The sequence below is a fragment of the Chiloscyllium punctatum genome, chromosome 12, assembly GCF_047496795.1.
Source record: "Chiloscyllium punctatum isolate Juve2018m chromosome 12, sChiPun1.3, whole genome shotgun sequence".
Lineage (NCBI taxonomy): Eukaryota > Metazoa > Chordata > Chondrichthyes > Orectolobiformes > Hemiscylliidae > Chiloscyllium > Chiloscyllium punctatum.
Genome location: NC_092750.1, coordinates 36,277,436 through 36,303,752, shown reverse-complemented (window position 1 = coordinate 36,303,752; position 26,317 = coordinate 36,277,436). Strand labels below are relative to the sequence as shown.

The following is a 26,317-nucleotide window of genomic DNA, read 5'->3' as shown; positions in this document are numbered from 1 at the left end:
CCTCCCCCAGTCCAAAGGTTAGGTGGATTAGTCATGGTTAATGCAGGGTTACGGGGATGGGGTGGGGTTCTGGTCTGGGTGGGATGCTCTATGGAAGATCGATCTAAACTTGTTGGGCCGAATGGCTTCTTGTTGCACTGTAGTGATTCAATGAAGTATCTTTCATGCAGCAAGTCCAGACAATAAATTTCCAAAATGCATAGATAAAAAATACAAGGGTAAATCACACTGAGGTTCCATATATTACCCACTGATTAGCAGTGAAAAGTGAATTTTAGTTTCTTTTTGAGGACTTAATGCTTCCTCCATCTATTATTAGGTGAATTGTCATTGGGGAGAAAAAGTAAAGGGATACTACACATTAAAACTGTATTCATTCAAACGTCAATCTGCATGGAGCACTTCTTGCCATATACAGTTCCACCATTTGTTTCAAAGGGTACTTTGACATCGTAACTACATTTACTACCTTGTGTGCTCTGTGGAGTGGAATACTTGATAAATTATCTGAATATTTGAAATTGTTTTCCTGTTATCAGCATCCTGTAAATGACTGAAGAATATTTCATTTCTAGGTCAGGAAGCAGATGTGCAACAACCGTCCATTCATTCCTTTGCATTTACTGAAGTTGATGAAAGAGGTTGGCTTCCTCTGCACGAAGCCGCTGCACAGTTAAATCAGGCAATTCTTGGAGCCACGTTCAAAGGTGACATTCTCAATGTTAATGTTGTTATTTATTAATTTTAAATCAACTAGAAAAACATCAATCTTGAGTTAGTCCTTGCTCAATTATGTCTTCAGATGTGCGTCACCCCTCAAAGTTGGTAGCTTTCAAGAGCATTAGAAAAGCCATCAGTGTCAACTCGTGATGGACAAGGTCTGCTACTGATATCCATCGGAGATAGTTTACGACTTTTGGGAATATCATGGTTTAGGAGTTAGGCTCTACAGAATAGCTAATACAGGAGAAAGTGAGGACTGCAGATGCTGGAGATCAGAGTCGAAGAGTGTGGTGCTGGAAAAGCACAGCAGGTCAGGCAGCATCTGAGGAGCAGGAGAGTCGACATTTTGAGCATAAGCTCTTCATCAGATATAAAGGGGTGGCCCAAGGGGGGCTGAGAGAACAAATGGGAGGGTGCCCTCTTGAACTGTCCTACTTGTCCAGCTTCCTTCCCACCTATCCGCTCTACCCTCCTCTCCGACCTATCACCTTCACCCCACCTTCATCTACCTATTGCATTCCCAGCTACCTTCACACCAGCCCCACCACCCCCCCCCCTCCCATTTATCTCTCAGCTTTCTTGGGCCACCCCCTTATATCTGATGAAGAGCTTATGCATTGACTCTCCTGCTATTCAGATGCTGCCTGACCGGCTGTGCTTTTCCAGCACCACGCTCTTCAACTCAGAATAACTAATACACTGTGTTTGTGAGAAGGCAAAAAAAAACTTTGCATTGTTGGTACTACCTTATAATTTTAAACATGTTACACTGGTATTTGTTGTAAACATTTTTACAAGGAAGACCAGATTTTCAAGTTATGTATAGGGTTGTCATCTGCATTGTTTGGAATTTTGAACAGGATTGCTTATGAAAACATTATAAGAAGTTGAATTTAAAATTGTATATCATTCAATTAAGAGCAAGTAATCTCTGCAGTGTACTTCCTGCCTTATGAAGTTCCAGTATTTGTTTCATAATGTACTTTGACACCTGAATATTTCAGTCATAGTATTGCATTCCATTTGCATCAGGGCATAATCTAAACTACATTTAACCCCTTAAGGTTCTGTGTGCTCATGAAGTGGAATCCCTTTTTTTAAAAAAACTCAGTAACATTAAAGATTAAAAATCATCAAATTTAGAATACAGTACTTAGTCCTAGATAAATGTAATTTATGGAATACTACAATAAGAGTTATGCTGCCTGGAGATGTTAAGATTTCACAGCTGGAAATTTTCTGCATGCAGATAAGAGATAAAAAAGGTCTTTCTGTTAAATGGTGAAAAATGTATGACAGAGGAGAAGGAGGTGCTAGATGTCTTACAACACAGAAAGGTGGGTAAACCCCTGACCCTACTCAGGTTTACCCAAGAACTCTGCATTAAGTTAGGGAAACGATTAATGGGCCCCTTGCTGAGATACTTGTATAATTGATAGCCACAGGTGAGGTGCCAGAAAATTGGAGGTTGGCTAACATGTTGCTACTGTTTAAGAAAGGTGGTAAGGAAAAACCAGGGAACTATTGACTGGCGAGCCTGACGAGTTGTTGGAGGGAACCCTGAGGGACAGGATTTACACGTATTTGGAAAGGCAAGGACTGATTAGAGATAATCAACATGGCTTTATGCGTGGGAAATCATGTTTCACTGATTTGACTGAGTTTTTTGAAGAAGTAATTCAAGAGGTTTCATCATGGCAGAGCAGTGTATGTGATCTATATGGATTTCAATATGGTGTTCAACAAGTTTCCTCATGATAAGGAAGGTTAGATCATATGGAATAGATGGGAGAACCAGCCATTTGTATTCAGAACAGGATTAAAGGTAGAAGACAGAGGGTGGTGGTGGAGGATTGCTTTTCAGACTGGAGGCCTGTGACCAGTGGAGTGCCACAAGGATCGATGCTGGTGTCTCTGCTTTTTGTCATTTATATAAGTGATATGGATATGAACATAGGAGGTATGGTTAGTAAGTTTGCAGATGACACCCAAATTTGGAGGTGTAGTGGACAGTGAGGAAGGTTATTTCAGAGTACAACGGCATCTTGACCAATGGGCCAATGGGCTGAAGAGTGGCAGATGGAGTTTAATTTAGATAAATGTGTGGTGCTGCATTTTGGAAAGGCAAATCAGGGCAGGATTACACTTCATGGTAAGGTCTTGGGGAATGTTACTGAACAAAACGACCTTGGAGTGCAGGTTCATAATTCTTTAAAAGTGCAGTCACAGGTAGATAGGATAGTGAACAACGCATTTGGTAAGCTTGTCTTTATTGGTCAGTGCATTGAGTATAGGATTTGGGAGGTCATATTGCAGCTCTACAGGACATTGGTTAGGCCACTTTTGGAGTACTGCATTCAGTTCGGGTCTCACTGCTATTGGAAGGATGTTGTGAAACTTGGAAGGGTTCAGAAAAGATTTACAAGGATGTTGATAGGGTTTGAGGGTTTGAGCAGTAGGGAGAGGCTGAATAGACTGGTGCTATTTTCTCTGGAACATTGGAGGCTGAGGGGTGACCTTATAGAGGTAAATTACACCATGAGGGGCATGGATAGGGTGAATAGCCATGGTCTTTTCCCAGGCGTGGGGGATTCTAAAACTATAGGACTTAGGTTTAAGGTGAAAGGAAAAAAGATTTAAAGGGACCTTCAGAGCAACTTTTTCACACAGAATGGAACAAGCTGCCAAAAGAAGTGGTGAACGTCAGTACAATTACAACATTCAAAAGGCATTTGGATGGATATATGAATAGGAAGGGTTTAGAGGGATATTGGTCAATTGTTGGTAAATGGTACTAGATTAATTGAGGATATCTGGTAAGCATGGATGAGTTGGACCGAAGGGTTTGTTTCCATGTTGTACAACTCCATGGCTCTATGACTCTATGATTCTAAGAAGATTTTGTTTTGGGCTTTGCTCTGGCTACTAAGAGCAAAACAGTGTTGTATATCTATTTTTCTAAACTAATAATCATTGCAATTTAACAGGTTACTATGAGGAGTTTTGTGTAGTTGACACAAGTGGATTTCTAAAGTTATTTGAATTGCCAGATTTATGTTATTATTTCTAACTAACATTTCATTTATTGCAGCTTCTCATCCTAGAACATGGGAGCAGAAAACCCTGAAGGGTGAAACCCCTCTCTTTCTGGCGGTTCAGCTGAATCTTAAAGAAAATGTGCAGTATTTACTTGAGAAAGGCTGTGAACCCAATGCCAAGAATGAAGAGGGTGATTCTGTTTTAATAACTGGTGAATCTCTCTTTAATTCTGTGCTACTTAATTTTATCAAAGATAAGGATTGAAACCAAAGTTAATTTACTTATATTGCAATCTACCTATTTATTCCTATTACTACACCGTAAGATATAGGAGCAAAATTTGGCCATTCAGCACATCGACACTGATCTGCCATTCAATCATGGCTTATACATTTCTCAATGCCATTCTTCTGTCTTCTCCCTGTAACTCTTGACCCCCTCACAAATCAAGAATCTCTGTATTAAAGAAACTCAATGACTTGGTCTCCATAGCCCTCTTCAGCAATGAGTTCCACAAATTAACCACCCTCTGGCTGAAGTAATTCCTCTTCATTACATTTCTAAAGGGTTGATCCTTCACTCAGGGGCTGTGCCCTTAGGTCATAGTCTCTCCTGTTTGGGAAAACATCCACTCCATGTCCACTCTATTCAGGCATCTCAATACTCTATAAGTTTCAATAAGATCTTCCTTCATCCTTCTAAACTCCATCAAATACAGACCCAGAATCGTCAACTGCACCTCATATGAAAAGCCCTCATTCCCAGAATAGTTCTTGTGAATCTACTCTGCCTCACAGCATCAGAGACCCGAGTTCAATTCCCACCTCAGGCGACTGACTGTGTGGAGTTTGCACATTCTCCCCGTGTCTGCGTGGGTTTCCTCCGGGTGCTCCGGTTTCCTCCCACTGTCCAAAAATGTGCAGGTTAGGTGAATTGACCATGCTAAATTGCCCATAGTGTTAGGGGCAGGGGTAAATGTAGGGGAATGGGTCTGGGTGGGTTGCACTTTGGTGGGTCAGTGTGGACTTGTTGGGCCGAAGGGCCTGTTTCCACACTGTAAGTAATCTAATCTAATCTCTGGACCACCTCAAACATCAACACATCCATCCTGATGAAGGTCTCCTGCCCAAAACGTCGATTTTCCTGCTCCTCGGATGCTGCCCAACCTGCTGTGCTTTTCCAGCATCACTCTAATCTTGACTCTGATCTCCCTATGGAACTGCACCAGTCACCACGTTACCAACCTGAAAAGACCCTTTTATTCCTACTCTCTACCTTCTGCCAATTCTCTATCCAAGCCAGTTCCTTGCCCCAAACATCCTAGGCTCTTAAATTATTGAGCAGCCTTAAGTGTAGCATCGTGTCAAAGACCGTCTGGAAATCCAAATAAATTACATTCCCTGGTTCTCCTTTGTCTAATGTGCGCATTACCTCCACAAAAAATTTTAACAGATTTGTCATGCATGACCTCCTCTTGACAAAGCTGTGCTGACTTAACCCTATTTTACCATGCAATTCCGAGTAGTCCACAATCTCATCCCTAATAATGGACACAAAAATCTTACCAACAACTGAGGTCAGGCTAACCTGCCTACAGTTTCCTGTGTTCTGCCTCCCTCCCTTATTTATCAGGGATGTTGCATCAGCCATTTCCCAGTTTCTGGGAGCCTCATGAGTCCAATGATTCCTGAAAGATCACCACCAATACCTCTACAATCTCCTAATTTATCCCCTCAGAACTCTGGAGTGTAGTCCATTTGTTTCAGGTGATTTATCCACCAGACCCTTTACCTTTCCCAGCACCTTATTCTTAGGGATGGCATCTACACTCACCTCTACCCTCTAACTCTCTTGAGGTTCTGGTAAGCTGCTGGTATCTTCCACTGTGAAAACTAATGCAAAGTACCTATTCAACTCCTCCACCATTCCTTTCTTCCCTTTTACTACTTCACCAGCCTCACTTTTCTAGTAGTCCAAACTCCTCTTTATATTACAATCTTCTTCTTTATTACAGAAAGATTCTTTATTAAACAGCACCTATGGGACCAGGAATTTACCAATTGTTCAAATATTCCAGTTGATCACGAGGTCCACATAAGCAACGTAAAAACCCACACTAAGTCATAGAAGTGTGATGCAGGGGTATATACATCTCTGTTATATTTTATTTACACCATAAATCACTTAAGTAATAATGCAATTTTGCCTTTAATAACACTTAGCGGCAGAGAGCCTTCTCACTTGCATCTGTAACTGACTACTCAGACAGCGTGGAGATCATGATAATACAGTAAACTTCCGGAATTTCATGGATATAATTTTTGCCAGCTTGTTGAGAGTGCCGGGTCATATTGTGCCGATTAAAACAAAGTTTGCTTTACTAGCTCACTTACTCTCAATTTTATCTTCCCCCTTAATATTGCTTTTTAGTTATCTTCTGCTGGTTTTTAAAGGCTTCCCAATCATCTGGCTTTCCACTAATCTTCACCATATTGTCAGCTTTTTCTTTTGCTTTTATGCTGACCCTAACTTCCCTTGTCAGCCATGTTTGCCTCATCCTCTCGTTAGTATGTTTCCTCATCCTTGGGATAAATTTCTGCTGTGCCTCTCAAATTACCCGCAGAAATCCCTGCCATTGCTGCTTCACCATCTCACCTGCTAGGCTTGTCTTCCAATCAACTCTGCCAGCACCTCCCTCGTGTCTTTGTAGTTACCTTTAATCAATTATAATATCATTATATCTGAATCCAGCTCAAACTGCAGGGCGAATTCTATCATATTATGATCACTCTGCTCTAGGGGTTCCTTCAGCTTAAGCTCCCAAATCAAGTCTGCCTAAAGTTTTTGTGAAGATCTGTAGCTCGGAAGCTGGTTGGATTCATTGTTGGTCTGTTTGCTGAGCTGGTATGCAGATGTTTTGTCCCCTTTCTAGGTGACATCATCAGAACTGTGTTGCCTCCTGTGATGCGCTGCTATACTGTTCCACTTTGAATTGATGTGGTTCTGTTTGAGCTGTTTCCGGTTGGTGCCGGTTCCAGTTTTCCATTGCAGCGGTTTGTATATTGGGTGCAGGTCAATGTGTCTGTTGATAGAGTCCAAGGATGAGTACCATGCATCCAGGAATTCACTTGTCGTTCTTAGTTTCACCTATCCTAGTATCGTTGTGTTGTCCCAGTCAAATGCATGGTTCTTGTTCTCCCTGTGTATGGATGCCAGGGAGAGTTGGTCATGTCGCTTAGTTGCTGGTTGGTGTTCACGGATATAGATCACTAGTCACATAGTTTGTCCTACATAATGTTTAGTGCAGTTACTGCATGGGACTTTGTAAATTATACTCGTCCTGCTCATAGAGGAGCTGCATTAGGACCCTATTCAAAAAGCAGCAACACACTGCAGCACCGTGGAACTTCGAAGAAAGGAAGAACACCTGTACAAAGTCTTTGCTAAAAATGGATATCCCCACAGCTTCATCTGCAGATGCTTAGTGGACACCCAACACCAAGAAGATAAGACACACCCCAACACACTGGCTACTCTCTCATCCATTAAAAACATTTTGGAACTGACAATTGGACTGCTCCAACCATTCGGGATCTTGACAGCACACAAACCAACAGCCACACTCAGACAGCAGCTCACCAGAATAAATGACCCGATACCCACTGTGTGCAGGATGAGTGTAATTGACAAACTCCCGCTGCACTAAGCACTATGTAGGACAAACAGGCAGATAGCTAGCAATCTGTATCCATGAACACTAACTAGCAACCAAGCGACAGGACCAACTCTCCCTGGTATCCATACACAGGGAGAGTGTGATGCTGAAAAAGCACAGGAGGTCAGGCAGCATCCGAGGAGCAGGAGAATCGCGTTTTGGACAAAAGCCCTTGACTGGGCCAACACAACGATACTAGGACATGCTAAACAAAGAACATCAAGGGAATTCCTGGAAGCATCATCCTCGGACTCTTTAACTAACACATTAACCTGGACCCGATATCCAAACCGCTGCAATGGAAAAACCGGAACCAGCACCAACCGGAAACAGCTCAAAGCTAAAGTACAATAGCAGGAGGCAACGCAGCACTGATGATGTCACCTAGAGAGGGGACAAAATGTCTGCCAACAAACCAAGAACTCAGCAAACAGACCAACTGTGAATTCAAGACTGCCTCATTACAGATCCAGAACTGCCTGTTCCCTACTGAGTTCTACCACAAGCTGTTCCAAAAAAACCACCTGCAGACATTTCACAAATTCCTTTCTTGAGATCTGCCACCAACTTGATTTATCCAGTCTACTTGCGTAATGAAAACACCCATGATTATTGTTGTAGTGAATTTCTCACATGTCTTTTTTATTTCTTGATTTATTTTCTCCCCTATCTTGTGACTACTGCTAGGGGGCCTGTGTATAACTCCCATCATTTTTGTTTTACAGTTCCTCAACTCTGTCCACACAGATTCTACACTTGTTGACTCTATATCTTTTCTTGCTATCAATTTAAGTTTATTTCTTACAAACAAGGCAACCCAGCCCTCTCTGCCCACCAGCCTGTCCTTTCGATAGGACTCGTCTCCTTAGATAGTTAGTTCCCAGCCCTGGTGCCCCTGCAGCCACAGCTCACGCGCTCATTTACCGAGTTTCAGATATTGTGAGCATTTAAGTACAACACCCTCTGTCCTGCATTCACTGCCCCTGTTCTCGTTGTTGATCCCTGTGATGTTGTGCCCAAGGTTAATTTTCTGATCCTTTCCATACTGTCTGTTCTATTACTTGTTCTGGAAACTTTAATAACCTCTGCCAAGTCCTTCTGCTTCTACTTTTTCCATTTTTTTTATGAACCTGAACTCACCCCCACAAATGCTCATGGAGTCATAGAGATGTATAGCATGGAAACAGACCCTTCAGTCCAACTCGTCCATGCTGACCAGATATCCAAACGTAATTATAGTCCCTCTTACCAGTATTTGGTCCATATCCCTCTAAACCCTTTCTGTTCATATACCCATCCAGATGCCTTTTAAACGTTGTAATTGTACTGGCCTTCATCACTTCCTCTGGTAGCTCATTCCACACATGCACTACCCTCTGCGTGAAAATGTTGCCCCGAAGGTCCCGTTTAAATCTTTCCCCTCTCACCTTAAACCTACGCCCTCTAGTTTTGGACCCCACTACCCTGGAGAAAAGACCTTGGCTATTCACCCTATCCATGCCCCTCATGATTTTATAAACCTCTATAAGGTAACCCCTCAGCCACAGCGCTGAAGGTAAAATAGCCCCAGACTATTCAGCGTCTTGTTGTAGCTCAAACCCTCCAACCCTGGAAACATCCTCGTAAATCTTTTCTGAACCCTTGAAAGTCTCACAACATCTTTCCTATAGCAGAGAAACCAGAATTGAATGCATTAGTCCAAAAGTGGCCTAACCAATGTACAATTCAGCTACAGTATGACCTCCCAACTCATATACTCAATGTACTGACCAATAAAGGCAAGCTTACCAAATGCCTTCTTCACTATCCTGTCTACTTGTGACCCTATTTTCAAGGAACTCTGAACCTACACTCCAAGGTGTCTTTGTTCAGCAACACTCCCCAGGACCTTACCATTAAATGTATAAGTCCTGCCTTGATTTGCCTTTCCAAAATGCAGCACCTCACATTTATCTAAATTAAACTCCATCTGCCACTTCTCAACTGCTCCTCAAAGTTGGTTTAATGTCAGCATCACTAGGATTAGATAGTTGCTAATTCTCTGAGTCTTGATTTTGTTTTCTCCTAAGTTTAATACAGTAAAAAAGAATGTAAAATCACCATTGTTCTCCCAGACCACAGGGCTGCTCTCTCAGAGAGAAACAACTTGTGCTTTATCCTGAGGATTGCTTCACCACAGGCAAGGGGAATAGTTAAGAAAGAGAATTCTTCATGGTAACCTCAATCAGTTTCAATTCCCTCTGCATCGCAAACCAGCCAACCAGCCAAATGAGCTAACCAATTCCCTACTATAGAATAGTACAGAAAAGGAGACCAGTTTTATAGTTAGTTATGTTTTAATCTTATATTGTACTGTTCTTTCCAATGAAACATACGTCATGGCTCAACTGCTTAGTTATATGGATGTAAAAGATCCCATGACAGTAATTAAAAGAACGCAGGAAACAGGTTGTATAAAGGATATAATAGTTAATAATCAGACAGGAATGTTTTAGATACCAGAGCAATTTATTTCTAAACTGATCAGAATCAGTAGTAATCAGTGTATTGTTAAACTCCTACTACTTGCGGTCTTGCTAGTCAAACTCTGAATGCTGCCAAGTCAGTGAGACCTATTTTCTCCTTTCAAAGCTATAAGAAATGGAAGTCTAGATGTTGCCTCGCTGCTGTTACGTTTTGGAGCTGCTGTGAATTTGGAATGCATTAATAAGAGGACAGCCCTGCATGAAGCAGCCAAACTGGGCAGCAAGGATTTTGTGGATTTACTGATTCAGGCTGGAGCGGCTATAGACCCCAGAAGTGCCTTTGGACTCACCCCATTAGCTCTTGCTGCACAGAATGGACATACAGAAGTGGTGAAACTTCTACTCCAAAAAGGTAATTTGTACAGCTTATAATCTATGGGTCTTGTCACTTATCTGAAGAAGTAGCTGATAGTTCAAACCAAAAGCAGTGATCTACTGTCAATTGAAGCTCAACAAGATGGTACAAGTTTCAATGTCTGGCTTGACCCTAGCTGAGAGACAGAGCATCACTGTATCATCAAGAGGAACACAGGAATTGCTAGATGTGAAAAGACTCCATCTGGGTAATCATCTCCCATCCCAGCTGTCACCTGATCCAAAAAAAGGAGTCATAAATAAATTATTAAATAATTAGGAAATCGTGGCACTCAATCCCTGAAATTAATCTATAATGGAACACAAGAAACACCCTGTAGTGGAATGCTGAGGAACTCTACTCTCTGTGGTGGTGAGTTAGGAGGCTGGAATGGGATTTAATCAACCTGAATGACAATGTACCTGAACTCTGCTTCCTTCCCACCCTGACCAGAATTAGGTTATGGGTGGGAAGGCACATCGGCCTTCAAACGATGAAATAATGGCCACTGAAAGGCCTCAGCTTGCTGCCACTATTATTAATCCAGCTACAGGAATGCAGAAGCAGCTGCAATTGTATGGCTGGCTTGTCATTTTTTGATCAAGGCACCCAGAACAGTGTGCAGGCAAGGAGTGCCAGAGCAGAGAGTGGTCAATGAGTCTCATAATAGCAGCACGCGAGCAGCGACTCCAAGAGCAGCAGGGTGTGGACAGCTAGTCTCAGAGCAGTGCACAGGCAGTCAGTCTCAGAGCAGTGCGCGGGCAGTTAGTCTCTGAGCAGTGCACAGGCAGAGAGTCTCAGAGCAGTGCACAGGCAGAGTCTCAGAGCAGTGTACGGGCAGTCAGTCTCAGAGCAGTGCACGGTTACCAAGTCTCAGAGCAGTGCACAGGCAGAGAGTCTCAGAGCAGTGCATGGACTGCAAGTCTCAGAATAGCGCACAGGCAGCGAGTCTCAGAACAGTGCACAGGCAGCGGATCTCAGAGCAGTGCACGGGCAGCAAGTCTCAGAACAGTGCACGGGCAGCAAGTCTCAGAACAGTGCACGGGCACCGAGTCTCAGAAAAGTGGGCAGAGAGTCTCAGAGCGGTGCACGGGCACCGAGTCTCAGAGCAGCGCACGGGCAGCGAGTCTCAGAACAGTGCACGGGCAGCAAGTCTCAAAAAAGTGCACGGACAGCGAGTCTCAGAACAGTGCATGGGCTACGGGTCTCAGAGCAGTGCACGAGCAGTGAATCTCAGAACAGTGCACAGGCAGCAAGTCTCAGAAAAGTGCACGGGCAACAAGTCTCAGAACAGTGCATGGGCAATGAGTCCCAGAGCAGCACACAGGCAGTGAGACCCTGAGTAGCACACAGGCAGTGCAACCCAGAGCAGCACACGGGCAGTGAGTCCCAGAGTACCACACGGGCAGTGAGTCCCAGAGTAGCACACGGGTAGTGGGACATAGAGCAGCACACGAGCAGTGAGTCCCAGAGTACCACACGAGCAGTGAGTCCCAGAGCAGCACATGGGTAGTGAGTCCCAGAGTAGCACACAGGCAGTGGGTCCCAGAGCAGCACACAGGCAGTGAGTCCCAGAGTAGCACACAGGCAGTGCGATCCAGAGTAGCACATGAGCAGTGAGACCCAGAGTAGCACACGGGTAGTGAGTCCCAGAGTAGCACACGAGCAGTAAGTCCCAGAGCAGCACTCAGGCAGTGAGTCCCAGAGTAGCACACAGCCAGTGAGTCACAGAGCAGCACACGGGCAGTGAGTCCCAGAGCAGCACACGGGTAGTGAGTCCCAGAGTAGCACACGGGCAGTGAGTCCCAGAGTAGCACTCAGGCAGTGAGTCCCAGAGTAGCACACAGCCAGTGATTCACAGAGCAGCACACGGGCAGTGAGTCCCAGAGCAGCACACGGATAGTGAGTCCCAGAGTAGCACACGGGCAGTAAGTCCCAGTGGAGCACACATGGGTAGTGGGTCCCAGAGTAGCACACGTACAGTGAGTCCCAGAGTAGCACACGAAACGTGAGTCCCGGAGTAGCATATGGGCAGTGAGTCCCTGAGTAGCACACAGGCAGTGCGATCCAGAGTAGGCACATGAGCAGTGAGTCCCAGAGCAGCACACGGGCAGTGAGACCCTGAGTAGCACACGGGCAGTGCAACCCAGCGTAGCACACGGTGAGTGAGTCCCAGAGTAGCACACGGGCAGTGAGTCCCAGAGTAGCACACAGGCAGTGAGTTCCAGAGTAGCACATGGACAGTGAGTCCCAGAGTAGCACACAGGCAGTGCGATCCAGAGTAGCACATGAGCAGTGAGTCCCAGAGTAGCACACAGGCAGTGCGATCCAGAGTAGCACATGAGCAGTGAGTTCCAGAGTAGCACATGGACAGTGAGTCCCAGAGTAGCACACAGGCAGTGCGATCCAGAGTAGCACATGAGCAGTAAGTCCCAGAGTAGCACATGGGTAGTGAGTCCCAGAGTAGCACACGAACAGTGAGTCCCAGAGTAGCACACAGGCAGTGAGTTCCAGAGTAGCACATGGACAGTGAGTCCCAGAGTAGCACACAGGCAGTGCGATCCAGAGTAGCACATGAGCAGTGAGACCCAGAGCTGTACACAGGCAGTGTGTCCCAGAATAGCACACGGGCAGTGAGTCCCAGAGTAGCACACGGGCAGTGAGACCCAGAGTAGCACAGGGGCAGTGAGTCCCAGAGTAGCACACGGGCTGTGAGTCCCAGAGCAGCACTCATGGGTAGTGAGTCCCAGAGCAGCACACGGGCAGTGAGTACCAGGGCAGCACACGGGCAATGAGTCACAAAGTAGAATATGAACAGTGACTCCCAGATTAGCACACGGGCAGTGAGTCCCAGATCAGCACATGAACAGTGAGTCCCAGAGCAGCACACGGGCAGTGAGTCCCAGAGTAGCACACAAAAAGTGAGTCCCAGAGTAGCACATGGGCAGTGAGTCCCAGAGTAGCACACGGGCAGTAAGTCCCAGAGCAGCACACGGGCAGTGAGTCCCAGAGTAGCACACGGGCAGTGAGTCCCAGAGTAGCACACGGGCAGTGAGTCTCAGAGTAGCACACCGGCAGTGAGTCCCAGAGTAGCACACGAAACGTGAGTCCCAGAGTAGCATATGGGCAGTGAATCCCAGAGTAGCAGACAGGCAGTGCGATCCAGAATAGCATATGAGCAGTGAGACCAGAGTAGCACATGGGTAGTGGGTCCCAGAGCAGCACATAGGCAGTGAGTCCCAGAGCAGCACATAGGCAGTGAGTCCCAGAGTAACACATGGGCAGTGAGTCCCAGAGTAGCACATGGGCAGTGGGTCCCAGAGCAGCACACGGGCAGTGAGTCCCAGAGTAGCACACAGGCAGTGAGCCCCAGAGTAGCACACGGGCAGTGAGTCCCAGAGCAGCACACGGGCAGTGTGTGCCAGAGTAGCACACAGGCAGTGAGTCCCAGAGTAGCACACAGGCAGTGAGTCCCAGAGTAGCACACAGGCAGTGAGTCCCAGAGTAGCACACGGGCAGTGAGTCCCAAAGCAGCACAAGAGCAGAAGTCCCAGAGCAGTGCACAGGCAGTGATCCCAGAGCAGTGTGTAGGCCGCGAGTCCCACAGCAATGTGCAGGCAGTGAGTTACCAGAGCAGTGTGCAGGCAGTGAGTCCCAGAGCAGTGTGCAGGCAGTGAGTCCCAGAGCAGTGTGCAGGCAGTGAGTCCTAGAGCAGTGCGCGGGCAGCGAGTCCCAGAGCAGTGTGCAGGCAGTGAGTCCCAGATCAGTGTGCAGGCAGTGAGTCCCAGATCAGTGTGCAGGCAGTGATCCCAGATCAGTGTGCAGGCAGTGAGTCCCAGAGCAGTGTGCAGGCAGTGATCCCAGAGCAGTGTGCAGGCAGTGAGTCCCAGAGCAGTGTGCAGGCAGTGAGTCCCAGAGCAGTGTGCAGGCAGTGAGTCCCAGTGTAGCACACGGGCAGTGAGTCCCAGTGTAGCACACGAAAAGTGAGTCCCAGAGTAGCACACGGGCAGTGAGTCCCAGAGTAGTACACGGGCAGTGAGTCCCAGAGTAGCACATGGGTAGTGGGTTCCAGAGCAGCACATGGACAGTGGGTCCCAGAGCAGCACACAGGCAGTGAGACCCAGTGTAGCACACGGGCAGTGAGTCCCAGAGCAGTGTGCAGGCAGTGAGTCCCAGAGTAGCACACAGGCAGTGAGACCCAGAGTAGCACATGGGCAGTGAGTCCCAGAGCAGTGTGCAGGCAGTGAGTCCCAGAGTAGCACACAGGCAGTCCGATCCAGAGTAGCACACGAGCAGTGAGTCCCAGAGTAGCACATGGGTAGTGGGTCCCAGAGCAGCACACGAAAAGTGAGTCCCAGTGTAGCACACGAAAAGTGAGTCCCAGAGCAGCACACGGGCAGTGAGTCCCAGTGTAGCACACGAAAAGTGAGTCCCAGAGTAGCACACGGGCAGTGAGTCCCAGAGTAGTACACGGGTTGTGGGTCCCAGAGCAGCACACGTGCAGTGAGTCCCAGAGTAGCACACGGGCAGTGAGTCCCAGAGTAGCACACGGGCAGTGAGTCCCAGAGTAGCACATGGGTAGTGGGTCCCAGAGCAGCACACGGGCAGTGAGACCCAGAGTAGCACACGGGCAGTGAGACCCAGAGTAGCACACGGGCAGTGAGTCCCAGAGCAGCACTCAGGCAGTGAGACCCAGAGTAGCACGCGGGTAGTGAGTCCCAGAGTAGCACACGGGCAGTGGGTCCCAGAGCAGCACATGGGTTGTGAGTCCCAGAGCAGCACACATGGGTAGTGGGTCCCAGTGCAACACACAGGCAGTGAGACCCAGAGTAGCACATGAAAAGTGAGTTCCAGAGTAGCACACAGGCAGTGAGTCCCAGAGTAGCACATGGGTTGTGAGTCCCAGAGCAGCACACATGGGTAGTGGGTCCCAGTGCAACACACAGGCAGTGAGACCCAGAGTAGCACACGGGCAGTAAGTCCCAGTGCACACACATGGGCAGTGAGTCCCAGAGCAGCACACGAACAGTGAGTCCCAGAGTAGCACACGGGCAGTGGGTCCCAGAGCAGCACACGGGCAGTGGGTCCCAGAGTAGCACACGGGTAGTGGGTCCCAGAGTAGCACACGGGCAGTGGGTCCCAGAATAACACACGGGTAGTGGGTCCCAGAGTAGCACACGGGCAGTGGGTCCCAGAGTAGCACACGGGCAGTGGGTCCCAGAGCAGCACACGGGCAGTGGGTCCCAGAGCAGCACACGGGTAGTGCGTTCTAAAGCAGCACACAAGCAAAGGGTCCCAGAGTAGCATATGAGTAGTGGGTCCAGAGCAGCACACGAACAGTGAGTCCCAGAGGAGCACATGGGTAGTGGGTCCCAGTGCAACACACAGGCAGTGAGACCCAGAGTAGCACACGGGCAGTAAGTCCCAGTGCACACACATGGGCAGTGAGTCCCAGAGCAGCACACGAACAGTGAGTCCCAGAGTAGCACACGGGCAGTGAGCCCCAGAGTAGCACATGGGTTGTGAGTCCCAGAGCAGCACATGGGCAGTGAGTCCCAGATTAGCACACGAAAAGTGAGTCCCAGAGTAGCACATGGGTAGTGGGTCCCAGAGCAGCACACGGGCAGTGAGTCCCAGAGCAGTGTGCAGGTAGTGAGTACCAAAGCAGTGTGCAGGTAGTGAGTACCAGAGCAGTGTGAAGGCAGTGATCCCAGATCAGTGTGCAGGTAGTGAGTACCAGAGCAGTGTGAAGGCAGTGTCCCAGAGCAGTGTGCAGGCAGTGATCCCAGAGCAGTGTGCAGGTAGTGAGTACCAGAGCAGTGTGAAGGCAGTGTCCCAGAGCAGTGTGCAGGCAGTGATCCCAGAGCAGTGTGCAGGTAGTGAGTACCAGATCAGTGTGAAGGCAGTGATCCCAGAGCAGTGTGCAGGTAGTGAGTACCAGATCAGTGTGAAGGCAGTGAGTCCCAGATCAGCGTGCAGGCAGTGAGTCCCAGAGCAGTGTGCAGGCAGTGAGTCCCAGATCAGTGTGAAGGCAGTGATCCCAGAGCAGTGTGCAGGTAGTGAGTACCAGATCAGTGTGAAGGCAGTGAGTCCCAGATCAGCGTGCAGGCAGTGAGTCCCAGATCAGTGTGCAGGCAGTGAGTCCCAGAGCAGCGTGCGGGCAGCGAGTCCCAGAGCAGCGTGCGGGCAGCGAGTCCCAGAGCAGGGCACAGGCAGTGAGTCCCAGAGCAGTGTGCAGGCCGTGAGTCCCAGAGCAGTGTGCAGGCAGTGTGTCCCAGAGCAGTGTGTGGGCAGTGAGTCCCAGAGCAGCATGTGGGCAGTGAGTCCCAGAGCAGTGTGCAGGCAGTGAGTCCCAGAGCAGTGAGCAGGCAGTGAGTCCCAGAGCAGTGTGCAGGCAGTGATCCCAAAGCTGAACACGGGCAGTGAGTCCCAGAATAGCACACGGGTAGCGGGTCCCAGAGCAGTACACAGGCAGTGAGTCCCAGAGTAGCACATGGGCAGCGAGTCCCAGAGCAGCAGGGTACAAGCAGTGAGTCCCAGAGCAGCAGTGTATAAGCAGCGAGTCCCAGAGCAGCAGTGTATAAGCAGCGAGTCCCAGAGTAGCAGTGTACAAGCAGCGAGTCCCAGAACAGCAGTGGACAAGCAGCGAGTCCCAGAGCAGCAGTGTACAAGCAGTGAGTCCCAGAGCAGCAGTGTACAAGCAGCGAGTCCCAGAGCAGCAGTGTACAAGCAGTGAGTCCCAGAGCAGCAGTGTACAAGCAGCGAGTCCCAGAGCAGCAGTGTACAAGCAGTGAGTCCCAGAGCAGCAGTGTATAAGCAATGAGTCGTGGAGCAGATAGCAAGTCCAAGAACAGCGTACAGGCAGCGAGTCACGGAGGTGTATGTGGACAGCGATTCCCAAAGCAGCACATGGGCAACCAGTCCCGGGCAGAGACAGGTATGGGGAAGGTTGTCTTGGAACTTATTTTGGAGCAGCTGAAGTGTGTTATGGAGCAGACTGGAGATTTGGTGTAGAGCGGGGATGGCTGTTGGACTGGGGTCTGGTACGGGCAATCAGACCACATGAGGAGCCCCTGTGCTAAACTGCTACAATGTAATGTTTGAATATTTTTACCTGACTGTAATGCCAATCGTTTAACCACGTCTTATTTCTAACATATTTTTTGAACCATGTAAAATGATGCAACTACTTTTTATTCCTCTTTTGTATCCAAGATTTGTACCTGGGTACTTGTATCTAAGATGGTGCCATAACAGGCAGACATAACAGCTTTTCACTGTACTTCTGCAATGGAGTACACATGACAATAAAGGATATTCTTTTCTATTCAGTGACTGATCGAGGGACTCAACATAAGGAATGGGGCAGCGCTCTGAGAGCTTTACCCTTGTTCTTGCTGCTAACTTGCCTGTTCACTGGACAGCAGGAAAGACTGCTGATGCCTCGACAAGACGCTGCCCCTTAGGAGCAGAGCTTCCTGTTCCTCATAAACCTAACTACACTTGCATGGATCATATATTCAATGAATGAAACAGCAGTGTGAAACCATTTGACTTTTTTGAATCCAAGATTAATTACATCACGCGTCTCCACACTGGAATAAATCTGCCACATTTCTGCTCATTAACTTCAACTGTTTGAGTTGCTTTATAACTTCTTGCATAAATCTTTGCAACTTACTGTTCCCTCTAATTTAATAGCTGCAAACGTGGATGCATAATCTTTATTATTTCATTCACATCATTGATACATATGATGTAAAGCTGAGGGAAACAACCAGTACAGATCCCTGGAGTATACAACCTGTCACAACATCTTTTATCAGTCAGCTAATTAATAAAACAAATTTTAGGGTTATTTATGATATATAGACTTTGAAGCTATTAATATGTCTATGTGTTGTGGTTTTGGTACTTTCATTCATCATTAAAGCACATTTTATTCTGCAACAGTTTGTCTAAGTATATTTGTGTATTTTGCCTGATACTGAAATAGGTAAAATAGTTGATGTTTGGAACTTTGATAGGTTTGGCATTCCATATATTTTAACATGGAATGAAGGGATAAATCACTGTCCAAAATCATTGAGGTTTTAGTTTAAAATGGGGTGCCCAGTGAAGTAGTAAGGAAATGTGTCATAGAAGCATATTCAATTTTACCACTGCAACCTTCACCAGCAGATCCAACTTTTTATAAAGGTTGTTTCTCCTTCCAACCTATCGCCCAAACTTACAGTTGCTGTAAGGCTACAAACTGATGACTCTAGAGAAGGAAGATGCTTGGTCTGTGCTAATCAGGGGCAAAACCATATGCTATAATAATCCCTTTCTAATGACAACACCTTATGGCTTCAAACTGTCTTCAGTGCTTAGTTTTAGGAACATATACGCTGCAGATTCTAATTCTTTGGAAATTGGATTTGTTCCAACTCTTTTCACACTAATCTGTTACAGCTGACAAAAAAGGGATACATTCCTATGGATGAGTGTTCATGAGTACAAATCAGTGAAATAAGTATGTAAAAATATCCACGCCTTTTTATTATTCAGCCTCACTGTACTTCAAGCTAATTTGTTTCTCTTTCACAGGGGCTGATGTCCTTTCTCAAGCTTCTGATGGGGTGTCTGTGTTATTTGAGGCTGCTGCAATTTCGGACTCAGAATGCCTGGCACTCCTATTGGAATATGGGGCTGATGCTAATGTTCCTAAAAATTCTGGTCATCTGCCAATTCACAGGGCATCATACAAAGGGCATTATGAGTAAGTCTCAGAAAAATATATTGGACAGAAAATAGCTACAGTGGTGATTTTATTTTCCTTAGTTCAAATAGAAATCTCAGTTAAAGTTTGCTAACATTTTTAAAAAGTGTTTGTTGATTAAGGTTAAAATACTGTGACTATGTTTGTACTTTCAGTTACAGTGGGGTAAGTTGAAAATTGGCTTGTTCCTTTTACACTCCTTCATAATGATTTTGACTTCACATTTGAGATTCTGGTAAAAAGAACATTTTCAAGGCCTTTATTTATGCATCTTACTTGGCCCTAAAGAAATTCCAGTCAAGCTGGATTTATTGCTTAGTTATTCATTTCAACTTCGCAAGAAACTTTATCCTGGTTTAGTCATATATATGAAGATCTGGACCAGATTAGTAGAACCCTCGTAGTCGAAGGTGCCTGATGTGAATGTAAACCATGGGTGTATTCAGAAGCTGCTTCTCCAAGTAACCCTTATATTGATCAGCAGGCACTGTCACCTTTTTTGTCTATCGTGTTATCCATTGTTCAGGACATCATAATATTCTTCTAACTTCATAATTAATACCTTCTGTACAAATTTTAAGGCACAGTAACAGTAGTAAAAGGACAATGATTATTTACAATCAATTCACTGTGGCCTGACAATATTAATTCCCAGTTTTCAAATAGTACCTCCTTGGAACCTTTATTTGTCTGCAAGAAGCTAGAACACTTCACAGAAATCTCAGGCAAATTGTCTCTGCTTTCTTTTTCATAAATAACTCTGCACAAGGCACTTCCTCTCTTTTAGTAGAGTTGGCAGCTCTTGATGTCAATCTAAGAAACATTTAACTGTGGGACTTCTTTGTTTCTTCCAACTCAACTTGACCAATAGTGGAATAAAAACAGGAATGCTGGCATTACTCAGTATCTGAAAAGTCAACTAGATAATTGGCTGGAACTTCCAATACCATCAGCAGCAAAAATGAGGTCTTGCCTCAATTGCACATCAAGTGCCTTTGGAGATCCTGATATGCACATGCTCAGTAATGGCATGAGAAGTGTAATCTTCCAATTGATGAAGTTGTATTGCCTGAGCCCCCCCAAAAACGTCCCCAACCCTGACCTTAGTGTCAGTCTCTAGGGCCTGCTGCACAGTACTTAGCAAGATACTCACCCCAGTGTTGTCCCACTGCTGATTTCTTGTGCAGCTCAGTGATTAACAGTCGAGTTCTCTCCTTGGAGTTTCCCTCAGACCTCGACCACTGCAAACCAGAAGACTCAGTTACAAGGACAAAAAATGCCAGACATGTATTTATCTTTGCAGTGAGCAATGGTTGCTTCAGCATCACAACTAACCAGTAGATCTAGCCCAACATTTTAGGTCTAGAACATAGAACATAGAACATAGAAAAATACAGCGCAGTACAGGCCCTTTGGCCCTCGATGTTGTGCCGATCCAAGCCCACCTAACCTATACTAGCCCACTATCCTCCATATGCCTATCCAATGCCCGTTTAAATGCCCATAAAGAGGGAGAGTCCACCACTGCTACTGGCAGGGCATTCCATGAACTCACGACTCGCTGAGTAAAGAATCTACCTCTAACATCTGTCCTATACCTACCACCCCTTAATTTAAAGCTAGATTAGAGTGGTGCTGCCTGACCTACTGTGCTTTTCCAGCACCACTCTAATCTAGACTCTGATTTCCAGCATCTGCAGTCCTCACTTTTGCCAACATTTTAGGTCACTGACCATTCATCTGAACTCTCGTATATTGGGTGCCTCAACTGGGAACTTTTCATTTTATATTCACACAAATACTATTTTCCATTTTTCCGGATTAATTGGGCATATTGGAAAGATCAGCAGGATGATTTTCAAACTGTTGAATCACGTTGTGAGCACTTCTTCTTTTCCCAAAACATGGTCTTGAACTGAACAGTTTCTGGCTCAGAGGTGGGGGATCAAGTGTTGCTCAACATCTGTCTAAAATAAAGGACAAGTAGATCTTCTATAATGTGATGGTTGCATTCTTGTGCAACCCCGTGTTATACAAAAATCACTCTTTAGAAACAGCGCTTAAGGTGTTGGCAATGTAATCGCGTTACAGCCAATACATGTTTTTAAAGTTCGCAATTTAGAACAATGTCCCCAATTCATCAATCATGTAGTGAAGTGCAGTTTCTGGAGTCCAGAGGAGTGTAGATCTAGGAAGGAAGGTTAACTGATCAGAATGGGAGCTGTCATTGAAGTAATCTCTGATGGAATGGCTCTTGTTGGGAAGCTGCAAGGTCACATCAACATTATTGAAGATTTAATCCCTTGTGAAATCTAACAAGATTTGATAACCAACTGTGTCAATTACATCGGCAGTGAATTACTGAGAAATTTGTGGGATCTTACTTTTATACTTATGTTATTTGATCTGGGGTGTGGGGTATTCGATTAGTACATTATCCATATTTACCATGTTAATTCTGGTCTTCTAGAATATAAATTTACATGCATTGTAGATTGTATTACTGCTCTAATGTTGTAAAACCTATTGTTATTTGCTAAAAACTGTGGGACTTTGCAGATATATTCACTTTGTATGTCCTCTTGGTCTCATACTGTACCTACTGTATAAAAAAGTGACTGGACCTTAGCCAGATTTTAACACAAATTGGTAGTTTTGTCCAGGATCATAGCAATGCTTAAATGTTAGACCTTATGTCTGATTGATTAAAGGTATAAACCTGAAATATTACTTACCCTGCAATTTTTTTTTGGGTAATGGTGGATCCTCTAGGTACCTCTAAAATGTTACATTTATTGCTAATTTCTATGATTTGCAGTTTTTCTTAATTGTTAAAATTTATTCATCTTGACTTCAATAGATCATTGAAGCAGTTGATCCCAGTTACAGATTACTCTGCTATCAAAGAGAGTGGGATAAGTCCAGTGCACTCTGCAGCAGCAGGTGGTCACCCAGAATGTCTCAAGTTACTCCTGCAGTTCCATTTTGATGTTAATTTCATGCTCAGTCCGAGGCTTCGAAGAAGTTATGATGATCACAGGAAATCTGCTCTTTATTTTGCTGTCTCAAATAATGATGTCTATTCTACTCGACTCCTCCTGGAGGCAGGAGCGCTACCAAACCAAGATCCTATCAATTGTCTTCAGCTAGCTCTGAGAATGGGCAATTATAAACTTATAAACTTGCTTCTTCGCCATGGGTCCAATGTAAACTACTATTGCAGAGTGAACACAACTCACTTTCCATCTGCACTGCAATATGCATTAAACGATGAGGTCATGTTGAGGATGTTGTTCAGTTATGGATATGATATCCATCGATGCTTTGATTGCCCTCATGAAAACAAAATTCATCCTCAATTTTCCTCTGAAGGATGGACACCATCAGTCATTAGAGACAACATGGTAGGTACTGAAAGAGTTTCCATATTCCAATGCTATAGAAACTGGCTACTTCACAATGGCTGTGTGATCAATACATGGTCAACTACAATTAATATTGCCAGCATCCTGCAGTCATCAGTGCTCACCATTATAAGAAACAATTAGATAGGAACCTCTAATGACTGAATGTGCAGCCACACTTTGAAATTAGGAAGCTGATGGTCTTTGGTCCTCCAAAACTCATTATAAGAATATCTTGCTAAGAGACTCATCACTGAAAAGCACAGAAGGGCGTAGAATTGTGATTTTGTTTTGCTAATAGAATAAGAGAATACGGAAGTCAACTAGCAGGAAGAACAAAGATTATGACATCTTTCGTAGGTGGATAAAAAGATATCCACCAAAATTAAGTGGGCTTCTTAAAAGCCTGGAGGCAATAGTGCACTATAAAATAGTCTTTTGGACACTTCAAGCTTCAGTAAGTAGTAACTCAGACCTGTATTGTAGTTATTGAGAGTGCGCAACTTGGCTTTCATGACACCTTGATATTAGATTCAAATGAATCAACATTTTTTCAGGTTAATTTAGAAGTACAAGCTTTCAGAGCACGGCACTGCTCCTTCGTCAGGTAGTACAGTACTCCAAAAGCTTGTACAGAGGAACCTCAATTATTTACTATAATTATCAGATAATCAAATGTTTAGATAATCGAATGCTGGATAACACAGTTTAGCTAAGCATTGGAACCTTGCAATCTTGTCTGGATAATCTGAAATTCAGATAATCAAATGCTGGATAATCAAGGTTCCTCTGCACTTGCAAATAAACCCTTTGAACTATAACCTGGTGTTGTGTGATTTTTAACTTTGTCCACCCAAGTCCAACACTGGCAGCTCCACAACACTTTTTTTGTTCTATCTTCCACTATTTTGAGAGAGGAGTATTGTATATGGTTTCTCAAAGTACTCTCCATTATACTTCTATATTTTTCTATAGGAATGCTGGAGAGTTCCTATTCAATCGAGTTGAGGAACTGTTGTATTTTATTTGGGTGGACAATTTGGCTGACATTGATATGAGGATAGCATTTCTGCTTTAAATGAAAAATCTTCTACGGTTGCATCTTATACAAAGTGCACGACAGGGAGCGATGTTTTTTGTTTTTCACTCTTTCATCCGATGTGGGTGATGGTTTCAGGCCCAGCATTTATTGCCCATCCCTAATTACCCTTAAACTTTGCTGGACCATTTCAGAGACAGTTGAGTCAACCACATTGCTGTTCATGTGGAATCATATATAGTCACAAGGCCATTATTGAACTAGATGTGTTTTTACAACAAACAATGTTGTAGTCCTATGGTCATCATCACTGAAACTATCTTTTAATTCCAATTTATTATTAATCAAATTCAAATTCCACATGTTGTTCATGGAAATTGTACCCACATTCCCAGAGAGATTTTTGTCACAGGCTTCCAATTACAAAAACAACTTTCAACCTGCACCCCTTTGCCTCCTGCCACTAAACTAATTTTTGTAAAATTTGTAAAACTGCTCCATATCTCACAGGTTCTTACTTTCCTGACCAGTTTTCCATGTGACACCTTACCAAAAGCCTTACTGAAGTCCACGACACAACCCTCACCCACAGACCTAGACAATTCTCCCCAAGAGTTTGGATCAAATTTGTTAGACAAGATCTCTGCATGACAAAGCAAGTTGGCCCTGCACTCTCACTATTTTCTTTTAAATATCTCCCACTAATCTGACATAGACTTTCCTACAAGTAGCAGCTTCCATTCCATTCTGACCTTAGCACAGTAAAATCGCCCTTCTCCCAATTCAGACTCTATTTCCATTCCAACTTTGTCCTTTTCCATAATGTCATACTGAGTTATGGTCACTGTCACCAAAAAACTCTGCCACTGACACTTCACACTGACAATTGCCTGAATTTGTTCCCCAAAGTAAGTCAGCACCTCCCCACCACGCGCTCCGCCCCTCCACCCCCACTGCTTCCCCCACCCTCCCCTTCTCTTGTAATATTCAGTATTAGCTTAAAAAGCTCTCCTGTACACAGTTCAGAAATTCTGCTGCCTCTAAACCTTTTATCCTTTGTCAATCCAGGTTAAAATTGGGGGAGTAGAAATTCCCTTTATCATCTTAATGCTTTTACACTCTCTGAAATTTGCAATATGTCTGCCCTTCTATCTCATCCTGACTGTTTGGGGTCTTTAATATACTTCCAATAATATGGCTGCTCTCTGTTTGTTTTGATATTCCAACTAGCAGACCTCAATTGAGGAACCTTCTAAGATATCATCCCTCATTATAGTAAATTACTTAGTTAATATTGCACCACCACCTCTTCTACAACCTCCTCCTCCTCAGTCATATTTGAAGTGATCATACCCTGAAATATGGAGTTTCCATTCTTGTCCATCCCTCAATCATGTCTCTACCATTGTAAAACCCCTCTAAATTTATCTACCTTATACGCAAGACTCATTGCGTTAATATAAATGCTATTCAGTCTTGCCATGCCCATGACAATATATGCCCAGCATCCCCACTACTGTACCTATACTGTAAAAGGTGAAGTCAAGATGCATTAATTATGATCATATGGAATGGTCAAAGGTCTGAATAACCTGGCCCTCCCTGTTCCTACATCTTACGTTATTCACCTTTCACAGGCTCATAATTTTTAAAGAGCATACTCAGTGCATCTGTAACTAATAGGCGATTCCAGATATCAATAACCTATGCACATTGGATTCTGGGTTAATTTGGCTGACCTCAGCAAGAAGGTAAATAGGTTCCAGATATTTGGACAAGGGAGACAAATATCTTTCAGGATTTCAAAGTATCCTCTGCTGGAATATATATGTGAGCATATCGGGGATCACAGGACACCGTTTCACACCATCCTCTCCGCAACTGAACAGATGGCTGCTGTTTCCTGAGCAGACTCCAGTATGAGCTCAGTATTGAAACTATGCCAAAAGTGGAACAGTTTAATTTTTCACCACTGAAGTATTCTAACAAATACAGAAATTCACCAGAACGATCATGAATTTAAGACACACATTTGTGATACAAAATAGACTTTCTAGACAGAAACTTTTGAAGTTTCAGGAGTAGATTACAGTTTAGTCCATTAAACTGGAATATACCACAACTTTGTTCTCACTCAAAGTTTTACTGGAGTGAAATGTTATTAAGTTCAGCTGTGGTCAGTGCTTTTTTTTATTATAGTTTGAAAAGAAAACAATTGTTAAATCTTTTGAATTTCTATTTCAGTTTTGTGAAGTCATTACTTTAAACTGGTTGAAGCATCTATCTGGAAAAGTGATCCGTGTGATGTTGGATTATATGGCTCATGTATACTTCTGCTCTAAGCTGAAAGCCACGCTTGAACAACAAACTGAATGGCCAGAGATCAGGCATATCTTGAGTAAGTTCCTGATCATATGGTTTTAACAACCTTGCTAATCATGATGCAGTCATGAATGTTAGATCTGCATAATGGCATTCCCATGACACATACAGGGTGCATCTGTACTATAAATTCAATATAATAGAAAATAGTTTCCTCTTTGTAGCAATTCCAAAATTGTAGTACAAATTCTGAGTTGAACCCAATACCTCAGAGATTTCATGGGTTTGATGTTGCATGAAATACAGGTATAACCCTACCATGGTGCCAAACAATTTTTAAACATGTTATTTGGAGCTCCTTGGGACTTCTTACATGTATCTGGAATTAATTTAGAATTACGATATTTGCACTTAAGTACTAAGAAATGTTATGA

General features: G+C 44.6%; 1 protein-coding gene across 1 annotated transcript in view; it reads left to right on the top strand.

The window, feature by feature from the left end:
* Positions 1-26,317, top strand: part of asb14a (ankyrin repeat and SOCS box containing 14a) — a 41,130-nt gene that overhangs the window by 5,347 nt on the left and 9,466 nt on the right. Inside the window, exons 4-9 of the mRNA XM_072582340.1 lie at positions 576-707; positions 3,815-3,973; positions 10,109-10,354; positions 18,947-19,118; positions 21,979-22,522; positions 25,806-25,959. Coding sequence (XP_072438441.1) covers positions 576-707; positions 3,815-3,973; positions 10,109-10,354; positions 18,947-19,118; positions 21,979-22,522; positions 25,806-25,959 — 1,407 coding nt within the window. The remainder of the gene's footprint in view (positions 1-575; positions 708-3,814; positions 3,974-10,108; positions 10,355-18,946; positions 19,119-21,978; positions 22,523-25,805; positions 25,960-26,317) is intronic.